Source organism: Ammodytes marinus (assembly GCF_949987685.1).
Source record: "Ammodytes marinus genome assembly, chromosome: 3".
Classification (NCBI taxonomy): Eukaryota; Metazoa; Chordata; class Actinopteri; order Uranoscopiformes; family Ammodytidae; genus Ammodytes; species Ammodytes marinus.
Genome location: NC_137232.1, coordinates 10,400,733 through 10,420,866, shown reverse-complemented (window position 1 = coordinate 10,420,866; position 20,134 = coordinate 10,400,733). Strand labels below are relative to the sequence as shown.

Below are 20,134 nucleotides of genomic sequence, written 5' to 3'. Positions count from 1 at the left end.
CCCAATGCTGATTATAGGGATATAAGGAGAGTGGCCTGAGAGCAGATAAAAGAGAGAGAGAAAATGGTAGAGAGAGGGAGAGTGAGATAGAGAGAGAGGAGCCCAGCCTTTAAGAGGTACTCAGTGCTTGGTGTTGCCATGGGAATGGCTCTTCCCGTGGAGATGCACAACTGCGAGATAATGTGCTGCATAGAACCCTTGTGCACACACGTAGGCCTACGTGTCTAAATGTTAACAAAGAAACTCATTAATGCAACACATGAGCCACACTGCTAAAAAAGACATAGACAAATCCACACACACACACACACACACACACACACACACACACACACACACACACACACACACACACACACACACACACACACACACACACACACACACACACACACACACACACACACACACACACACACACACTTTCTTCTATTGCTCTGCTTTCCTGTTCAGCTGTCTCCCCACTTATGGAGAATTGTCAATGTGTGCCACTGTCAGGATAACATGTTGTGAATGTCAACGAATATCCATCCCAGCTCTTTGTGATTCACTGAGGCTGAGAAGGAGTCAGCTCATTGTCCCCCTGGCCTTGTACTACAATGTAGGGGGCACATCTGAGGTCAGCGGAGGGTGGGCTTTCAAATACTATCAATGGTAGAAAGAAAAAGTAGCTCTTCCCATGTAGGAAAAATTAATATTATAAAATGTCTTTCGTTGACTGTTTTTTTTGTACTTTGCATCACTTACAAAATGAACCGTAATAAATTTGATTGAAAAGGACACGCATAGACTGGTTTTTGCACTGCGTCACTCTTGCTCCCTGTTGTTGGAATTCCTATGAATAACAAACGTATTCAAAGCATTGCGCAACATGATACCAGGGAAGTCATTGCCTGTCATATTTTTCCTTGTATTTTAAAAGGGGAAAGTAGTATGCACAATTTAACTCAAAACTCTTAATCAAGTTAGTGCACTTAATGCAGACATAAAGCCGCACCTATACCAAAGGTTTTTACATTAACAATGGGTCAAATGACGTTAAAGGGGTCCATTTCTGGGGTGAACCAAGCAAGAATTATCAAGATACTCAGCTGCTTCCACTCAGCTCTACAGACTCTTAAACATATTTCAACTAATGTTTTTAGTATTCCAACCCAAAAATATGTGGACCTCACACACAAACATAAAATGCATGTGTGCATACATCACTTTCACCTCGCACACACACTACTTTTTCTGGCACTGTGTGTGTGCGAGCTAAACAATTGTCTGTGTGCGAGCTTAAATGTTGTATGTTCGCAAGCTAATATTCAAATGAAGGCCCAGCAGAGGAATTGTATTGGCAGTCATGTTCGCTATATGTCTGGATTTGATTGGTTCCTAAAACAGGAAGTGAAAGGAACTGGAAAAAACATTGAGGTCCTGAAGTTGCCCTGCGTTCCAAATCACATACTTTTTCTTTTTTCTATAATACATACTAAGGCATGCTGATTGGCACACTAAACATTTAAATTGGATGTCTTAGGGCATACCATAGATAGTAAATAATATGGATGTATCATCCGTACTGACCTCAGTTATTCACACGGCATCCAATAATCCTGGTGTATGCGCGTCGCCATCTTGTGAGATTTTTACTCCGCCTCACGTCGGGGGGAGGGAGATACGCCCATCTAGCTGACGTATACCTCAGAGGCAAAGTGAGGGACAACGGGCAGAGAGCTGTCACTCAAGATATCGCGCCAATACATTTTAACCTCCAATAGAATAAAAACTAGCCTGCTAGAAAAAAATTCACCCCCCTCAGTGTTGTCATGGAGATATGAACTAAATATACAGACTAGAATGTATTTTTGGACTAGGCTGTAAATAGGTTTAATAAGACTTTGAAAACGGCCTGTCTAACCAGTGAGTAAAAGAAAAATTGCTCAGTCTTGGTACCATCCCCAGTGGCCACAGGAAAGTACTATAATTTTGGTCACTTCCTTATTGGATGCTGGTAAAAATCGCTGAGGTTGGGGCTTGGGGTAAACAGGTATTTTTGGCATACTGCATTTGTCATGCATGTATTGGGATATCCTAAATATTTTAATCTTGCATACTAAATAGTATGGAAGTATGGGTATTGGAATGCAGCCTACATTTAGCTGAATATTAAAAGCTAAATGTAGGCTGCAAAACCCTATGCAAGTCTTGGAAGGGCCATGAGTTCTTTAAATCTTTTAACTTAATTTGTAACACAAAATACCTATATAGGTAGTGTTTTATTATCCTCAACATATACTTTACGTTTGTTTTGAGTCCCTTTATTTACTCATAAGCACTTACGGCAGGTTTCAAAATAAAACACAGTTAAAGGAAATGTACCCTCTTTATTAGTAGGGGAGAGTGGCCTGAGTTGTGCCGGTGGGGAAGTTGTGCCACCCCTTGTTTCTAGAAAACCGTGGAAGAAATTGGAAATGTGACCAAATATTTAAGAAGAGCCATCCATTTGACTCATCCTGTAAAGAAGGATAAAAAGTTAAATTTCCATGATCAAGGTTTTTTGATTATTGTGTCTGAACAATTATAGACACGTTTGAAAACATTTGACCCATGTTTAGTGCTTTAGTATGCTACACTTTGAGTCTATACAGTTAGAACGATGTCAGCCCTAAACTGCTGCATCCTGGGGGGTTGGGGTGATTTGTGCCAAAGGGCCTAGGTGAGTTAAGTAAGTAAGTAAAATGTATTTATAAAAGCACATTTATGACAGTTAGCACTGTCCAAAGTGCTGTACATAGTGGATTCAGTAGGTGCATTCAGAAGTTAAAATAACAATAACAAAAATAAAAATAAAAGACATAAAGCCCATACATCCACATATAAACAAAGATAGTAGTCCAGAGGTAAGACAGTTAATGGGGAGGAAAAACCAGGGTGTACAGATGGGTTTTGAGCCTTGATTTAAAGGCAGACCACAAGCATGGAGCAACTAGTGCAAAGTAAATTTCTGAGAGTTGTGCCAGTGGCATGGCTGTATACGCTGGTCACCAATAAGAAAGTGATCATCTACAGTAGCTCAGGAGAGACTGACATCTCCATTCCACTTAACGACACCACTGGTTCAGATGGCCAGAAAGATGATGATGGTGACTTTGTCATTGTGAGCTTTGCAGGCAAAACCACCTAGATCTGCTAGGCCTTGTTTAAAGATCTCCTATTATATTGCTTTTCTGGTCTTAATTTCTCATTAATGACTCCTATAGAGCAACCTGACACGAATCACAGCACAAAAAACCATGTAGATTTTCGGGAAGCTCTTCCTCTCATGTCAGCGATTTCAGCATTCTCTGTCCACACTCGGCTTTGTGCTTCTCCGCCCCCTCGCCCCCTTCCTGCAAACCCCACTCCGTTGTGATTGGTTACCTTCCGGAAAAGTTTCAGCGGCGCGCAGGCAGATTTGAGCAGGCAGGTGGGGGCATGGCCGGAGCGTGCCTGAGCACGTTGCAGCATTACCATACATGGAAAAATCCGGATTCTCTACGTAATGAATCCCGGAAATTTAAACAAGTGAATCGTGACCGGCTGCCCTAGTTTTTAGCGCTCTGCACAGCCACCCCAGACGGTCAGCAGGGAATACGTCTAAATGCGTCATTACTTGACACTTTAGTATGGTTAAACATGACTAAAAATTATTATAACAACGTTTATAGGTCATAAAAGTTGAAAAAGCATAATAGGGCCTCTTTAAGAAAATTGATCTTCAATCTTTGTAAAATATTTACTTTAAATAAACCTTAAATAAGTAATTGACTCATGGATTTGTCTTGCATTACAGTTTATTAGATATATCAATGGCACAATTTACCCCATGGTATTCTCTCTTGTGGCACAACTTACACCACACAAGGGGGCAAGTTGTGCCACAAGACAACTTTTTTCCAAAAGCTATAATTCAGTTTATTCCAGATCCAAAGTTTGTATTGCCAGGGATGCACAACATCCTGAAATATACAGTGGCTTGAAAAAGTATTCTTACCCCTTGAACTTTTCCACATTTTGTCACGTTACAACCACATACGTACATTTATTTTGCTGGGATTTCATGTGATAGACCAACACAAAGTAGCGCATAATTGTGAAGTGGAATGAAAATGAAATATGATTTTACATTTTTCTTATAAATAAAAAACTGAAAAGTGTGGCGTGCAAAAGTAAGTCAATTTGTTGTAGAACCACCTATCGCTGCAATTACAGCTCCAAGTATATTGGGGTATGTCTCTACCAGCTTTGTACATCTACAGACTGATATTTTTGCCCATTCTTCTTTGCAAAATAGCTCAAGCTTCAGATGCAGTCAGATTGGATGGAAAGCGTCTGTGAACAGCAATTTTCAAGTCTTTCCAAATATTTTCAATTGGATTTAGGTCTGGACTTTGACTGGGCCATTCTAACACATGACTATGCTTTGATGTAAAACATTACATTGTAGATATGGCTGTATGTTTAGGGTAGTTGTCCTCCTTGAAGGTGAACCTCCACCCAGTCTCAAGTCTTTTACCTTGCGTGACGACTCGCCGCTCCTGTGCTGCCTAGCAACCCTGATTGCTGCCAACGGAGACAGCCTTGTCAACGGAGGAAAAAAGAAAAAGAAGTTGCCTACCAGACGAAAAGAAAAAAAGTAGGCATACAAGAAAAAAAGAAAGGAAGATAAAAGTTAAGAAGATGGAGCAACACGTTGCTGTTTTGTTATTTTTTATTTTATTTTATGCCATCTCTGAAAAAAACGCAATGAATCTTGGGATATGTTGGACCGCGAAGGATACATCTGTTGGACCCTTCAAAACCGTGAAACGAAGGCTGCATTTCTCGGCCGCATATGAAGGAGCCTTCCAAATGGAACAAGCCTTTGCGCGCCGCTATGACGCAATTGGTCTTCAAATGCAGCCTTCGTAGGCTGCGGCCGCTCGATTGAGATACACCTGTTGAGTATGTAGACGGGGGACGTTAGTAGGCCGTTTCAAACACAGTCACAAGCTGTATCCCATTACAGAGACCGCCTCCTTGGTAGGACGCGGTCTCGCGGTCTATGAAGGCCGATTCGAAGGCCGAACCAGGGCCGAACGAGCGTTGTTAAACGGGACGGTCTCCGCAGGTCTCCGTTTATGAGCATTTCCGGGTTTGCGTAACAAGCCGTTACCTTGCGTGAGGACTCGCCGCTCCTGTGCTGCCTAGCAACCCTGATAGCTGCCAACGGAAACAGCCTTGTCAACAGAGGAAAAAAGAAAAAGAAGTTGCCTACCAGAGGAAAAGAAAAAAAAGTACAAGAAAAAAAGAAAGGAAGATAAAAGTTAAAGGGTTAGTTCAGGATTTTGGACCTAGGGCCTGATTCCCAAGTTAGCCTGAGTGTTATTTATCATTGGAGACAGTTTTCAACACATTTCATTCAGTCCTTCGAGTTGCAGAGTTGGCTCGTGCTAGGCTAGCGCACGGGATTGGGGTCAAGCAGAGCTGCTACTAAAACAGTCTTACCCACTCCACAGTACACCCGAGGCTAATCAATTATAACGCTAGACTATCGATGTAAATGTCTGTGTTGATAGAATAATGTTAGAAATAAAAACAACCTCGCATTGCATGAATTGTCGCATTTTGAGGGACTACTTTCTCAGCAGAAGCGGAATTTTACTTTGCTATGTAACCGAATCACTACAGCAGAAAGTAAACAGAGCAGCATGGGACAGAAACTGAAACGAACGACTAGGCAACATGGTGCGTCAGTGTGCATCCAGGAATTGTACAAATAAACCCTACAGATGGACACCACAAAGTTTCCACAAATGTCCAGTGCAAGATCCAGAAAGGACGCAACTGTGGCTTGTTGCTGCTGGCTTGGACATCAGTACACGGGCGGAAACTGTTCGCGAACGGTGTATTTGTAGCGATAATTTCAGACCGGACGACTTCGAGAAAATAACAATAAGAAATCCCTGAAAACGAATGCGGTGCCATATCCGTCTTTTCAGATGCACCAACACGCACTGATGAACAGGTAATAACTTTTGGTAGGCTACTCTAGCTAATAGCTTGCCCCTTTCATAATGTTAGCCTACTGATAGATTGATGATGACATGCATTTTGGAGAGTGACAACGTTAGCTAATGGTATAGCTACAGGTACCTGGCTGGGCTAATTGCAAACTCCCGTTGTTCTGTCCCGGTCCTCTACTGCAGCTCCAGCGGGGGCTGTCCGTCTCTAAAGACGCTCTTTCTCTTTCTGCCCTTTGAGCATCCATCTCTCCCAGTTCTTCATCAGTGTATTCCGGCTCGTACAGGTACGGTTTGGCGGATACAACAAATTCCTCATAATCATCTTCAAAAGCAGACGCATCGCTAAGTCCTCCAAACGTGGCCATATCTTGTTTATTGAATAGGCTAATAAAATTCCTTCGTGCACTGTAGGCTACTCTGCGTCTGTAGCAATGACAGCGGCAGGTGAAATAGGCCTAGATCCGGTAACCTAGGTATCAGTCCGCCGCTGCCGCATATAAACACTGCTGCTGAGACACACCAAGTCTCTCAAAATGCAATATGCGAGGTTGGTTTTATTTCTAAAATTATTCTATCAACACAGACATTTACATCTGTAGTCTAGCGTTATAATTGATTAGCCTCGGGTGTACTGTGGAGTGGGTAAGACTGTTTTAGTAGCAGACTAGGTTTGACCCCAATCCCGTGCGCTAGCCTAGCACGAGCCAACTCTGCAACTCGAAGGACTGAATGAAATGTGTTGAAAACTGTCTCCAATGATAAATAACACTCAGGCTAACTTGGGAATCAGGCCCTAGGTCCAAAATCCTGAACTAACCCTTTAAGAAGATGGAGCAACACGTTGCTGTTTTGTTATTTTTTATTTTATTGTATGCCATCTCTGAAAAAAACGCAATGAATCATGGGATATGTTGGGCTGCGAAGGATACATCTGATGCAGCCTTCAAAACCGTGAAACGAAGGCTGCATTTCACGGCTGCATGTGAGGAGCCTTGCAAGGAGCCTTGCAAATGGAACAACCTTTGTGCGCCGCTATGACGCAATCGGTCTTCAAATGCAGCCTTCGTAGACCGCAACCCCTGTATCGAGATACAGCCACAGTCTCTCTGAGCTCTTACTAGATAGCTTGTAGCACTGCCTGGTGAATGTTTGTGGTTTCCTGGCCGAAAACGTCAAAGAATGACGTCAGTGACCTCTCCTGGCGAAGTGCAAGGCTGCAGTGGATTTAAAGTATGGATTAAAAACTATTTGATGGACACTCACATTAAGACTAAATATCATATTATATCTACAAATAAAGATGTGTGTAAAGATGAATGTGTGTATTGTGTTATTGAGGAGAAAGGTCTGGGTAAATATGGCATAGGTTGGGTGTGATTGTGTTATAATAATCTTTATTAAGGACTCAGATGGTCCACTCACATCCAACATACACACACACATAGAACACATTAAAATACATTACTCAATAAAATACTGTACTAAAATAGGTGCAAGCTATCATGCCAATGCTTTCGAAGCCTGGATGTGAACCGATAGCCCATCATAGGGTTGGTTAAGCCCATAATGATGCCATTCTCTGACAAATCCAAACGACACATGAAACTGAACATCAACTTTCGCAACAGTGCCTGACATGTAGGTACATTAGAGGACACAAATAACTGGCTAGCACTGTGCCACCTAGGAACACGGAGCAACAACCTCATGGCATCATTATATGCCACACTAAGCCTCTGCATACTTCTCACTCTGTAAGAGGACCACAGATGAGCTGTATACAGCGGCGTGACATAAGCCCTAAACAGAGCACACTTAACATCTGTGGAACACATGGAAAATTTCCTCAACATCATGTTGGCCTGTGCATATATTTTACACCATTGACGACGAATGTCACTGTCATCCATGAGATCATCTGAGAAGACATGTCCTAGATATTTAAATTCCCTGGATATTTCTAATAGTCCATTTGAGAGGTGGAAAACAGGAATAGCGGTCCTGCTGCTGGGTTGTTACTATGGCGTTGGGTGATTATGTGGGATGGGGAACACTCAAAGATGTTTTATTGAGGTACATTATCTTTTCAACAGGTGAGGTGAAAGGTGTCTCGCACACATCCATCGTTGGCGTCATAGGCCTTGACCCGAAGATCAGATCAAAGTTCGCCCAGCAGACCAACCCATGCATCCAAACCACATTAAAGACATAGGCCTACAGTGCAACTTCTTAATAAAGAAATGAAAAATAGAGTCATACAAAAATAATCCTTCTCAATAATCACTTCGCCCCACTACAATATGTGGTGGTGTGTTTATCTGCACAGTCCTCCTCTCTGTATTTGACATAGTAGCATTTGTTGATATTGTTTCGTAAACAAAAGACTCTATCTGGTCTAAGGGGACAAAGAGAACATTTAACAGTTTTTCCAATGATGCTCCATTTGTCTACTCTACAACATCTATATTCTTTGTCTTTATCTTTTGGGATTTGGAGCTTTTCTGCATACGGATTTGTATTATGGACTACATACAGTAACGACTGCTAAGACATACAGTATGTGTGCCTTTGGGCTGTATAAATGACATTTCCTTGACTTAACTAATAACTTCCTCAGCTGACAAGATGATTGAATGCATTACAGATTCTCCCCAGGTGCCTCACTCTAATTGTAAGAAATCCCTCCTTTTTACGCACCTATGGTCATTATTATAATACAGTGTAGTAGTAGTAGTACTGTCTGATTGGTGTTTAAGTTATTACACAACTAAAATGTAAGTATTGCATAATATGAAACCACCAGAAACAGATATTACGACCATTTGTTGTGGGAAAGGAGCTTAACATGACAGATAGGATCATATCAAAAACTATGATGGTGAGTCCTGCATGTCTGTATCATCATGTTAAAAATGGGCTAGTACTGGGTCTACAGGGTGCCTCTTTTGTCTTGTTTGCACTGAGGATCCAGAGTCAAACATTAACTTTGGGCTAAATCAAATATAAAGCCTGCAGGCTCGAAAAAAGCTCCACAATAAAAAGGCCGGCACATGTCGCTCTTGGCACACTGATGTTAAATAAACTGCTGTCAAGCTTTTCAAAGAGAAATAATCTTATTTGGGATTCTTACCACACCTGGGACTTGTGATTCAAGACTTTGCCTGACCTTTCACACGCGGGAAATGGCCATTCTACTGGAAACAGAATGGTTTTCAAGTTTTTGAGAGTGTTCTGGGCTCATCTTTCATCGAGTTGATCTGGATAAAAATGCAGTTTGACTGCTTACAACGGAGGGACACCATGCACCCAGGAACGGGTTATGGATTATAGCAGTAAGTTGACTGTAGTACAACTATTATTTACAAAGGGGGAGATCTTGTGACACTGTGGTTTACACATAGGCCTACTTACAATAAACCGTTTTAATGGGAACTTGTCAAACAAGTTATTGCAGACTGTCGATCATGACTGATTTATTATCATACCACACTCTTTATGTGGGAGCACAGAGTGACTCGCCTTGCACAGGAAAGGCTAAATGCAGAAATGTATTTAATATTAGTGAGGCATGGGACATGCATGACTTCAACCCGTCAGGGCAAAATGTATTTGTGGGTGGGTTTTTTGGCAAGAAAGGTAGGACACGGATCATGGTGTTAACACCATTGAGCTGGATTTGTCGAAGGACAATAGAAGCGGAAGGTGTAATACCATAAATGAAAGGAGGTACAAATTCTGTCGGGTGCTGCAACAAGTATAGCTAGATGGCAGCTCCTCAGTCATTTCTGCTGTGTGCTCCTCCAGGACTCCTGCTGCTGCTGATAGGAGTGATTATCTCCCATATACCTCAAGTCCAGGCCAGACCCAGTGACTGGTGCATATATCCAAACAGGAAAAATATGGCGGAAAGGTTAGAAGGGCTGAAGGTAAGGAATTCTACCTTTTAATATTGATTTGAAACAGTTGAATAGTAGAAAATAAACATATTTTGGACCACTAGAAAATATGTGTCCCCATGTAGAAATATTACAAAAGCTGTGATCTTACATGTTGTTGATTATCTGATCGTGCGTGTGTGACTAAACTTTGTTCATGTACTCAGGTGGCGTGCGTGGGTTCTCAAACTCTGCCCTATCCCGTCCAGCTACCATGTGTTCGTGTGCAACTAGCAGAATGGGCAAATAAAACTGTGAGTAACAGCACGTACACACACCTTCCGTTTATCGGTGATCTATGCCTATGGCAGCCGTTTTTTACATTCCCACTAGTTTCCTGGTCCACTTCTTAACGTTGAATGTAGAAAACTGTGCAATGACTGTGTGGACTTTTTCAGTAACTCCTTTGCAATAGTAAAGATGTGCCACTTTGTTTGGCATTTCACATGTAAAAACCTGCAGTTCAAGAAGCAAAACATACCATCCGCGGATCAAGTGCTGAGTGAGAATGAAGAAACAATCTGTTTTTTTAAAGAAGTGTTTTTTCCCTGTTAGAGAACTACATCTAAACTTAAATAATGTAATATGTGTTCAAGTGTATGTGTATGCATCTTTGCTATGGAAGACAGTTACTGAAATCTAAATGAGTCTCGAAGCATTCATTTTAAGTTAACTGGTATGATTTGGTTGGCTGCAAGATTCATCATGCAGCGTAACTAAACACTTCACAAACTTGCAAGGCTGCCAGAGAAGTTGTTTTTTACGTCTTACCTTTGCTTGCCAATTTGCCAAACAACACTCCTCTTCCTGTCTGACGGTTGTGTTGGGACAACCAACTCAACATATTTGCAATACCCCTGAAGGATTTATTCTAACCGCTCTGGTGATCCTCTGACTTTTCCCTGGAACCACCTGCATGTCAAAGTTTTGATTTATGTGAAGCGGTCATGCTGGAGGATGTTGCAGGCAGCAGAACATTCTCCACGCCGTCTCCAGACTCTGTCATGTCTGTCACGTGCTCAGTGTGAACCTGCTTTCATCCGTGAAGAACACAGGGCGCCAATGGTGTTGGGCTGTGTGAGCACAGGCCCCACTTGTGGACGTCAGGCCCTCATACCACCCTCAAGGAGTCAGTTTCTGATAGTTTGAGCAGAAACATGCACATTAGTGGCCTGCTGGAGGTCATTCTGTAGGGCTCTGACAGTGCTCCTCATGTTCCTCCTTGCACAAAGGAGCAGATAGCGGTCCTGCTGCTGGGTTGTTGTCCTCTGTCGGCCCCCTACACGTCTCCTGGTGTACTGACCTGTCTCCTGGTATCTCCTGCATGCTCTTGACACTGTGCTGGGAGACACAGCAAACCTTCTTGCCACAGCGCATATTGATGTGCCATCCTGGATGAGCTGCACTACCTGAGCAACGTCTATGGGTTGCAGACACCGCCTCATGTTACCTCTAGTGGTTAGGGCACTGGCAAAATGCAAAAGTGACCAAAAATCTGCCAAGCCCGGGCTCACTCCGCGTGGCTATGGTAGATCAACTGCAGACACTCATCTTGAGAATGCAGTCTGAAGCTGCAAGGCATAATATAATTATTGGCTTGTACAGGACTTTCTTCTGACGGCAGTTGGGGCTGTGCCCCTAATTTTTTTTTTTTTTTTATTATTTTTTTTTTCCCCTTCTCTTCACCTGTTGTTGTGTATTTGATGTATTTGCATTGAATATTGTGTATGCATTGTTGTTTTTCCTTGGAATTTGTTTGAACTCGACACCATTGAAAATGAGGGTCACCCCTCAATTGGTCTCTCAAGGATAAATAAAAGTTAAATGAAATTAAATGAATTGCCACTAGTGCTAACAAGATTATTTGTTGTAATTATTATACAAAGTTGGATTTTTTCAACAACACTGTGACAGATTTTGTGTGTGTGTTTGTGCAGCTCCAACAGAAGCGCGCAGAGGTGGCTGGGGCCCTCCTGATGTTCAAAGAAGGAGTGCTGGGGGTGAAGGATCAGATCACATCACAATGTCACATCGCATTGTTAAAGAGAATAACAGATCATCTGGCTATCGTCAACAGTCTTCAGATACAGGTGATACACATACACTTGAACACCTCAAAACACAATGTAGCCTACAGAAGATGCATTGTTGTAAACATATGAAGAACATAAAATAAATCTAAAAGAAAACTGCAATTTGGACGTGTGCGTGGTGTAGTGGTTAGATGCCCTCAGTTTCAATTGTTTGGACCATCTGTCCATCCTGCTGCTACTGTATAACCCTAACTCCCCCCCCCATAGTGCTACCCGCAACTGTGTTACAAAATAAGAAAGCCTCAACCAGCAGCCTTTATTTACAAATGTCTGAATTGGATCTGTGAAGAACATGCTTATCAAAAAACAATGTTAAATTGATTCTACTTTCGGGTCCTTACAGGACGACGCATGGACTCCATCTGATTCTGCGGTGCGGACCTATTCGAGGGAAATCAGCCTGGACAAAGTTATGGAAGCATTCCGAAAACTTGTTAAGGGAAAACTGGAGTTCCTTGCTATAGACTACTGCAAAGTATGACTCAGGACAAACAAAAACCTTGGAGCTTAACCAAGATGCAACGACATATCAGCACATTGTGGAAGGTCTGTCACCTTCTCAAAGACCCAGGACGAAAGGACCAGGGTCTGATTCGCGGATGGAACACTATGGTGATGATGAAAAGGATCTGGGGTTTTGCCATACACTGGAAATAAGGATGGAGAACGTTCATGAACCAGTGAATGGTTTTGAAGGCCACAGGTGGTAGCAGAAGGTTTGAGTTGAATGTCAAGAAAACTCACAAGGAGATGGCTATAAATGATTGTAAAAGTTATAGATTATTTTATAAGATTCTTGTAAAAGTTTTCAGTGTGGAACAGCTTCTTAAAAAGGCAATACGACCACTGAAATAAGTATTAAGGAGTTTTTCATGTGTGCTAGTGGCTTCTTAAAGAGCTTCTCCGACTTAAAAATGTATATTAAATAAAAGTGTCAAAGTGTAGGCCTAGGCTATATTTATTATTCCCCAGCATTACTGGTTTAAAGCTAAACAATGTTAATTGTCTAACAAGAATAAAAGAACAACCCTGCCAGCGGTCATGTGAGGCTGTACTTCAAAACTGTGTTTCGAGCAAAATGCTAGCATCAGCATGCCAGAATGCTCATAATGACAACACAAATATAGCATAATGATAGATAGATTGATCATTTTGACCTTTTTAAGAAAAAGTTTACAAAAGTCAATAGTATTCATCCGCTGAGGCCCATTAATGTCTGTACAGAATCCCAGTAAATCCATTCAATTGTGTTGAGATATTTCAGTCAGGACCAAAGTGGTGGGGTGACTGACAGTCAGGGCAACATTGAACTTATAGGTATTTTTTACACTAAAGTGAAGGAGTTTTTATTTACAGCAATGTGTTTAATGGTTTAGGTTAAACGGTACAGTGCAACCACATCAAAGGGAGTGAAGTAAGTAAGTCTTTATAAAGAAGGATTGAACAACCAACTTTGTAAGTGGGACTTCTCTGACTGTACTGCTGTTGTCTTGTCTTTCTGTCAGACCCCACACACTATTTTCTTTCTCCATGTAAGTAAAGCTAATCGTGTATCGAGCACCACTTTGTTAATCACACTGCCTGTACTATTGCTACATTGAGCACTGAGTGGCTGTCATACTTCTTCTTGCAATGTATAAACACAACTGTGACTGTAGCGCCCTCTGTGGGTCCTGCATGTGAGTTGCTCGATGGCAAAATAAAAAGGGTTTCTCATCTCTTCTTCATCAGACTGTGGACAGCTGGCAAATGTATCAGTACATTGTAAAAGCCCTGGCCTGCAGGAAGAGTTTGATCATGATTTGAATAGCTAATCCTTCTCAGAGGAAAAGAAGGAATAAAAAACATACAAATGCTAAATAAGATCTTCAAAATATGAAGATACAGTTAAAGGGACACTTGATGATTTTGTTTAAGCACACACACACACACACACACACACACACACACACACACACACACACACACACACACACACACACACACACACACACACACACAAATTGACCATATTTGTCACATTTACTCCCAGTTTACCATTGTGTGCTACAACAAAATCAGCAGGTGCATCACCAGTTTTATTTAATTTTAGATCTCAATATCAGTGTTTGAATACATGTGTGAATGTATGCACGCAGTTTGTCCACAATGCTTTTTATAGATTTGTATATCCTTTATTTTTTTAAATATATGTTTCAATATGTGTATATAATACATATATATTAATGCTGCAGTATTTGTGTTCACTAATATATCCCAGTGTTCTAAACCAATGTAGTAGAAAAAACGGACTTATGAATGTTAATGTATTATTTATTTATTGTGGAGTGCATATGACTGTTAGACCACTCGACTTTTGCACTGCTCTGTATCATTCTTCAAAATAAAAGACTCAATGATGAACACAACACAATCGACAACCCAGAATGATATGATATAAAACATTATTCTACAGTACACTTCATTGCCACACTGACTTTAACACTAGAAGTTTCACTAAATAAATATATTCTATATGAATGCATCCTCAACTCCATCAGGTCATCAACAAAGCCCCAGATCAATAGATAGTCAAAAATAATGCATATAATGTAGCTATAGACAGATTCCACGACATGCTAAAAACACAATAAAATATCCTGGGGACATGCCCCCAGACTCCCCTATAGGGGTTTAGTTTTCCGTTTACAGGTTTTTGTTGCATACTTTTTTTTCGCACACACACACACACACACACACACACACGCACGCACGCACGCACATACGCACACACACACACACACACACACACACACACACACACACACACACACACACACACACACACACACACACACACACACACACTCACACACTCTTGTGTCAATACCTCATGTTTCTAGCGCCGGGGTTTGATCCCATGTCTAGACTTCTCCAGGTAACATTCTTAAGCCTACCACTGGACCATCTTCAGAGCTGATTATTCATTTTGTGACAAAAAGAGTTGGTAATTCATAACAGTCAGGATGGTGACCCCCCCTTCACAGCCCCGAGCCCTGTATAAAGGGGGAAAGGGATGGGTATATTTCAAGCTATGCAAATAAGTTATTGTGCTTGTTGACACATTAACTAACGTCTGTTAGAACATTTTAGCAACTTTAATTGACTGAATTTAATTTAGTGATTGGGCTTTTTAATACGATTGCGTAGGTTATTAGGATCAATGAATCAACATTAAAGTCAGAATTGCTCTGCTCGCTCAGACTTGGATTCGCACCTCACACATTTTGGAGGTGCTGCCCACCAAACTATCCGGCCGATTTATTTTTTAAAGTGGCCCTAATACGCTCCCCTAGTGGCAGCTGGGCCCTTGGGGATGTGCCTCTTACTTATATTCTCTAGCCTAGGTTTGTTAATTGCACACAGTAGGTCTATGTTTAGGCCTAATGTGTGCTTTTAATTTTCTTTTTTAATTTTCTAAAATGTAGGCTATTAAAGTAAAATATTTCGAATTATTGTTTGGCTAACCACATGCAAATCATGCTCCAGATGTCAGGTTGTTTTTTGTGTGCTATGTGTTGATGCGGCTCCCATCCACAGGTGGCTGGAAGAATGCAGTTCTCTGATTGGCCCGGTCAACCTGATCATATGACCGAGAGCAACAGTCCCAGCGCTAGAAAACTGTGTCAAGTTAAATACAGGCAGGCAGGACAAACCGGAAGTGACAGGACTTAAAACTAAAACAGGGCATAGCCAAAGTAGGTAGACCTATATTCTCCATATTTAGGGAATTGTGTCCCAAGCACCGCATGCCAGTATCCCTTGTTGAATCTTTCTGAATGACTTGACACCTGGGATCATAGTGTTGTCAGTATTTTCCCGATGAAATTCCATTTTTATTTCCACTTTCGCTAGATGTAGCTCTATACAAGATTTGAACTAGCTTTACAGTGCTTTTATATTGAAAGTCATAACCGGATGTTATACTTCAGACTGAGGCAAGTTAACGGTTGTTCCAAAACATCACATGATGTATTCTAGTCAGTAGTTATAGAAAATATCCAGAGCCGGTGGGTAGACCGTAGATATGGGCAGTTTGTGCGTAATTTTAACAGAGTTTTTAATACTATGTGTAAGTACTGCTAACTTTGATACATAGGTTTGCTTCGCTGCTTTTACGTTATTTTATTGATAACTTATTTGGCTACTTTGCTGTAGCTAGGCAAGGTTTTGTTAGTCGGCAGAGGCGTCACTAACTTCCGTGGAAAACATTGGAAACTTCTATGAACGTGTTGGAGACAACGGCTGTCCAAAGTAAAGCTGGAGGGGTACCAGCTCGCCCTGAAAGTATCCAGAGCCAACTCCATGAAGTTGTGAGGCTCGTGTAAGCGGGCAGGCTTTCACTATGACAGAGCGGACTCCTCTCCTCCACTACCGCCTCTCCACCAGCGTCAATGAATCCGAGCAGCGGTCACCTCCGGCCGGCCGGGCCCCGGTGCAGCACCCGGGAAGCCCCAGGCAGAGGTCCACCCATCAAAGCCAACCGAAGAAACTCTCCGTGTTCTTCGGTGTGGTCATACCTACCTTGCTGTCGATGTTCAGCGTGGTGGTGTTTCTCCGAATAGGTGAGTGTGCTACTGACGATAATAGAGGTCCACTTAAAATCACTGCACACTGATTTGTGTCTAAACAACAGAACACCATTCAAGACACCAAACACCATTCAAGAAATTTGAGTTTTTTTTTTTGTAATAAAGTTTTGTTTAGTGTTATTCATTCTGATATGATGATGCTGCATTTGCACAAAGAGTTTGATCCTTTATAATATCCCTAATTGAATACTGTTCATAAAGGATATTTACATGAACTACATGGGTATTTTTAGATGGTCAATTGGAATTAATTAAGGTTTCATACATGCATTAGTGTAAGTGCTGGTCTTGTTAAATGCCACATTTTAAGTGCAGTGCTTACATAATTTAAGTGATGGAGATCATAACATCTAGATATATGATCTAGTGTATCATGCCTTTTTTAATTGAGTTCACCAGAATACACGTCTTTATTAGATGTACGACTAATGTTTTACATTTAAACCCTCAACCCTTCATGTGACCTACAAGGTAGACTAATCAATGAGCTTTTTCCTCCTTATTTACATTTACTGGATACGAATAAAATTTTTGACCGGACTTAGTAGGACTAAGTTTTGATTGTTATGCGTCGCCTAGGCCTACCTTCTTTTGCAAAATTGTTCCAATCTCATCAACCCTAGTTTTTGGAAAATTGCTGCACTTGCACTGGATACTTTTTCAACTTCATGTAGAGGGAGGAGATTTCTGTTTCATTTTGAGGATTGTGTCTGAGGTTTTAAAGGCTGAAATGAGCCATTTTGGTCCACGTCAAGAAGAGGGTACGAGTTCTGTTTTCTTATGGAAAATGCAAGCTAACTAATCGTATATCATGCAATCCACAGTTTCACTTTTTCTGCTGTCAAAGCATGAAAGAAAGAGGCCAACTGACAACACAGAGATCATGCATCTAATTTCATCATCTCTTCTTTCCTTACTCTCTCTTGTGTGTGCGTGTGTTTGTGTGTGTGTGTGTGTGTGTGTGTGTGTGTGTGTGTGTGTGTGTGTGTGTGTGTGTGTGTGTGTGTGTGTGTGTGTGTGTGTGTGTGTGTGTGTGTGTGTGTGTGTTTGTGTGTGTGTGTGTGTGTGTGTGTGTGTGTGTGTGTGTGTTTTTTCTCGCTGTGGTATGTCAAAGTTACTCTTCTAACTTTCTCTGCTTTTTTACCCCCTCCCCTGCCCCTCAAGTCTCATGAGATGTCAGCTGCCGTTCAGTAGTCACACACACACACACACACACACACACACACACACACACACACACACACACACACACACACACACACACACACACACACACACACACACACACACACACACACGTTACACTACTATGCTTACACTATAACATGCCAGTCTACTACACAGGAAAAGACAGTAATATCATTGTGGAAGTGAAACTATTGTAGATTATGTGTTGTTGGATAGCGTATCAAACTGTCATCACACATGTTTTATCATGGACAAATATATCCCAGCAAATCAAATCATAATTTCTAAGTTGTTTAAAATCAAAACATTAGTCAAGGTTGCTATCAGAGCTTCAAAACAAAACTTACATAATATGCCTTCTTGCCCTTTTTTTCCCCATGAGATTTTTGCTTCTGAGGCTTTTCTGGTCATGTGACCCTAAAGATAAAACAGACCGTGAAACCAGCCCAGTTAGGCTGTTAGCCACAGTCATACTGTATACAGCCAAAGGGCCACAGTAGTAGTAAAGTGGTGATAGTGTGGAAAATGTGTGTCTAACATGGTGTAACACTGACACTGATATATTTCCCCACACTTTGACTGGATGCACGTGAATGAGGCCTAATATAATGATATATAACCCTTGCTTAGGAAGACGTGCAAGTTATTTGATTGATTTTTTCTTTTTGCTGGCATCTGAACTAGTTTTATTAAAAATGTGAATGTAGGGGGTGCCCTTAGCTCAGTTGGTAGGGCGTCCCCTACCAACTGAGGTTCGATTCCAGCCCGCGGTCGTTCTCTGCGTGTCACTCCCCTCTCTGCCCCATTTCAACTCTGTCTCTACACTATCAATAAAGCATAAAAATGCCCAAAAAATATCTTTAAAATGTGAATGTTGTGTTAGTAAGGGGTATCATTTTTGCACTGGTAGAGTTAAAAGCTGTTCAAAAAATCTGTTCTGTCAAGTTGGCTGAGTTTTTTATTTGACCGTATGTGTATAACACATCTAAGGAACATTTATAACACAACCGTCCAATACTGTGACTTATGCCTGCGTGAAATATTAAGATATATAAGTAGGACTTGATTAATAGTAGCTGTTAGTAAACTCTGTAGTAATTGAAAGTGACTGACGTCTATCAAAGCCTAAGTTTGATTTAAGTTTAAGTTAAATAAGTATATGTCTACTCAAAACCTAACCCAGTGAATCAGCCAATAGTGGGCCTCAAGGGAGGATGCGCCATGTCTCCATCTATTTGATTTGAAATTCTGAATTCTGAACAAGGGAGTGATTTCAGATAAATTGCCATGATCAGGAGATCCCATCATTCATTGTATTCACTGCTGCTTGCATGCTTTATTAGTTTATTATTATATTGTAATGCAATAGGAATGCTTATTAGCTTTCCCATACAATTAGGTTTTCACCTAACACAATCTAAGGCAGTCTATTCTAATAAAACAGTCTGGCGATAACATCCTAACTTCATGAAGGTTATGATGTTCAGGTTGTGATTAGACATCATACAGAAAGGTGTTTTTAATACATATACCAACACGGGTAAACTAAATATTAGAAACAAGATATAAATCATGATTCAAATCCCTTTGTCCAGTTGACTGTCACTGAATATATTGCCTGCTCTACTATTTTATTTTTTTCGCATCGGAATTAAAAGACAGATTATAATTCTCACAAACCTTAAAGGTGCTACGAGGAACTTTTGATTGTATTTCTGAAAGGGACTAATCTTTCCAGCATTGCAAAGAATGCTATTTTTATATAGTTTTTCTTAATGCCTTTGTCATGGGTACGCTCACCCAGGAACAACAACTGCTGTAGTAAAAACACCACCGCTTTTGTCCAAAGGAGATGCAAGACTTAGCACAAACTGAAAGTTCCTCGTATTACCTTTAAATGAGATTAAGGGTGTATTCACACATGCCGTGTTTAGTTCGGTTGAAACGAACTCAGATGCACTTCTGCCTTCGGTGCGCATCTTTCAGGCAGGTGTGAATACAGCAATCGCACTCGGGTGCGGACCAAACAAACGCTCCGAGACCCAGCTGAAGAGGTAGTCTCGATGCGTTTCCAAACGCACTCTGCTGCAGTTCGTTTGTGGTGTGAATTTGTTCGGACTCGATCCGACCCAAATGCAGGAGGCACTGTGCCTTTTCTTTCTTTTCTTTTTTAATAAATAGCCGTCAGCTTCACATTATGGGAAAGTGTTGTTGTCACCATTATTAGGAAGATTAGTTGTGGTTTGACCGGGAGC

The 20,134-nt window shown here is 41.2% G+C and overlaps 2 protein-coding genes across 2 annotated transcripts in view; both read left to right on the top strand.

The window, feature by feature from the left end:
- The first annotated feature begins 9,674 nt into the window (after nucleotides 1-9,674).
- On the top strand, nucleotides 9,675-13,792 carry LOC307270724 (uncharacterized protein). The gene is made up of 4 exons (XM_080053517.1): nucleotides 9,675-9,958; nucleotides 10,135-10,221; nucleotides 11,905-12,057; nucleotides 12,404-13,792. Exons 1-4 carry the CDS (start codon nucleotides 9,797-9,799, stop codon nucleotides 12,539-12,541), a joined length of 540 nt encoding a protein of 179 aa, XP_079909643.1. The 5' UTR covers nucleotides 9,675-9,796; the 3' UTR covers nucleotides 12,542-13,792.
- Nucleotides 13,793-16,383: 2,591 nt separating this feature from the next.
- The window catches only part of LOC307248775 (solute carrier family 12 member 9), a 76,716-nt gene continuing 72,965 nt past the window's right edge, over nucleotides 16,384-20,134 (top strand). The window contains exon 1 of the mRNA XM_080025274.1: nucleotides 16,384-16,664. Within this exon, the coding sequence (XP_079881400.1) occupies nucleotides 16,445-16,664 (220 nt within the window). The 5' untranslated portion in view covers nucleotides 16,384-16,444. The remainder of the gene's footprint in view (nucleotides 16,665-20,134) is intronic.

What these genes read in the sequence shown, in the direction of transcription:
- LOC307270724 (XM_080053517.1), top strand. Translation starts at nt 9,797, where the DNA reads ATGGCAGCTCCTCAGTCATTTCTGCTGTGTGCTCCTCCAGGACTCCTG. An exon ending in AAAGGTTAGAAGGGCTGAAG is followed by an intron (nt 9,959 to 10,134) that starts GTAAGGAATTCT and finishes TCATGTACTCAG; the next exon opens with GTGGCGTGCGTGGGTTCTCA. An exon ending in CAGAATGGGCAAATAAAACT is followed by an intron (nt 10,222 to 11,904) that starts GTGAGTAACAGC and finishes GTGTTTGTGCAG; the next exon opens with CTCCAACAGAAGCGCGCAGA.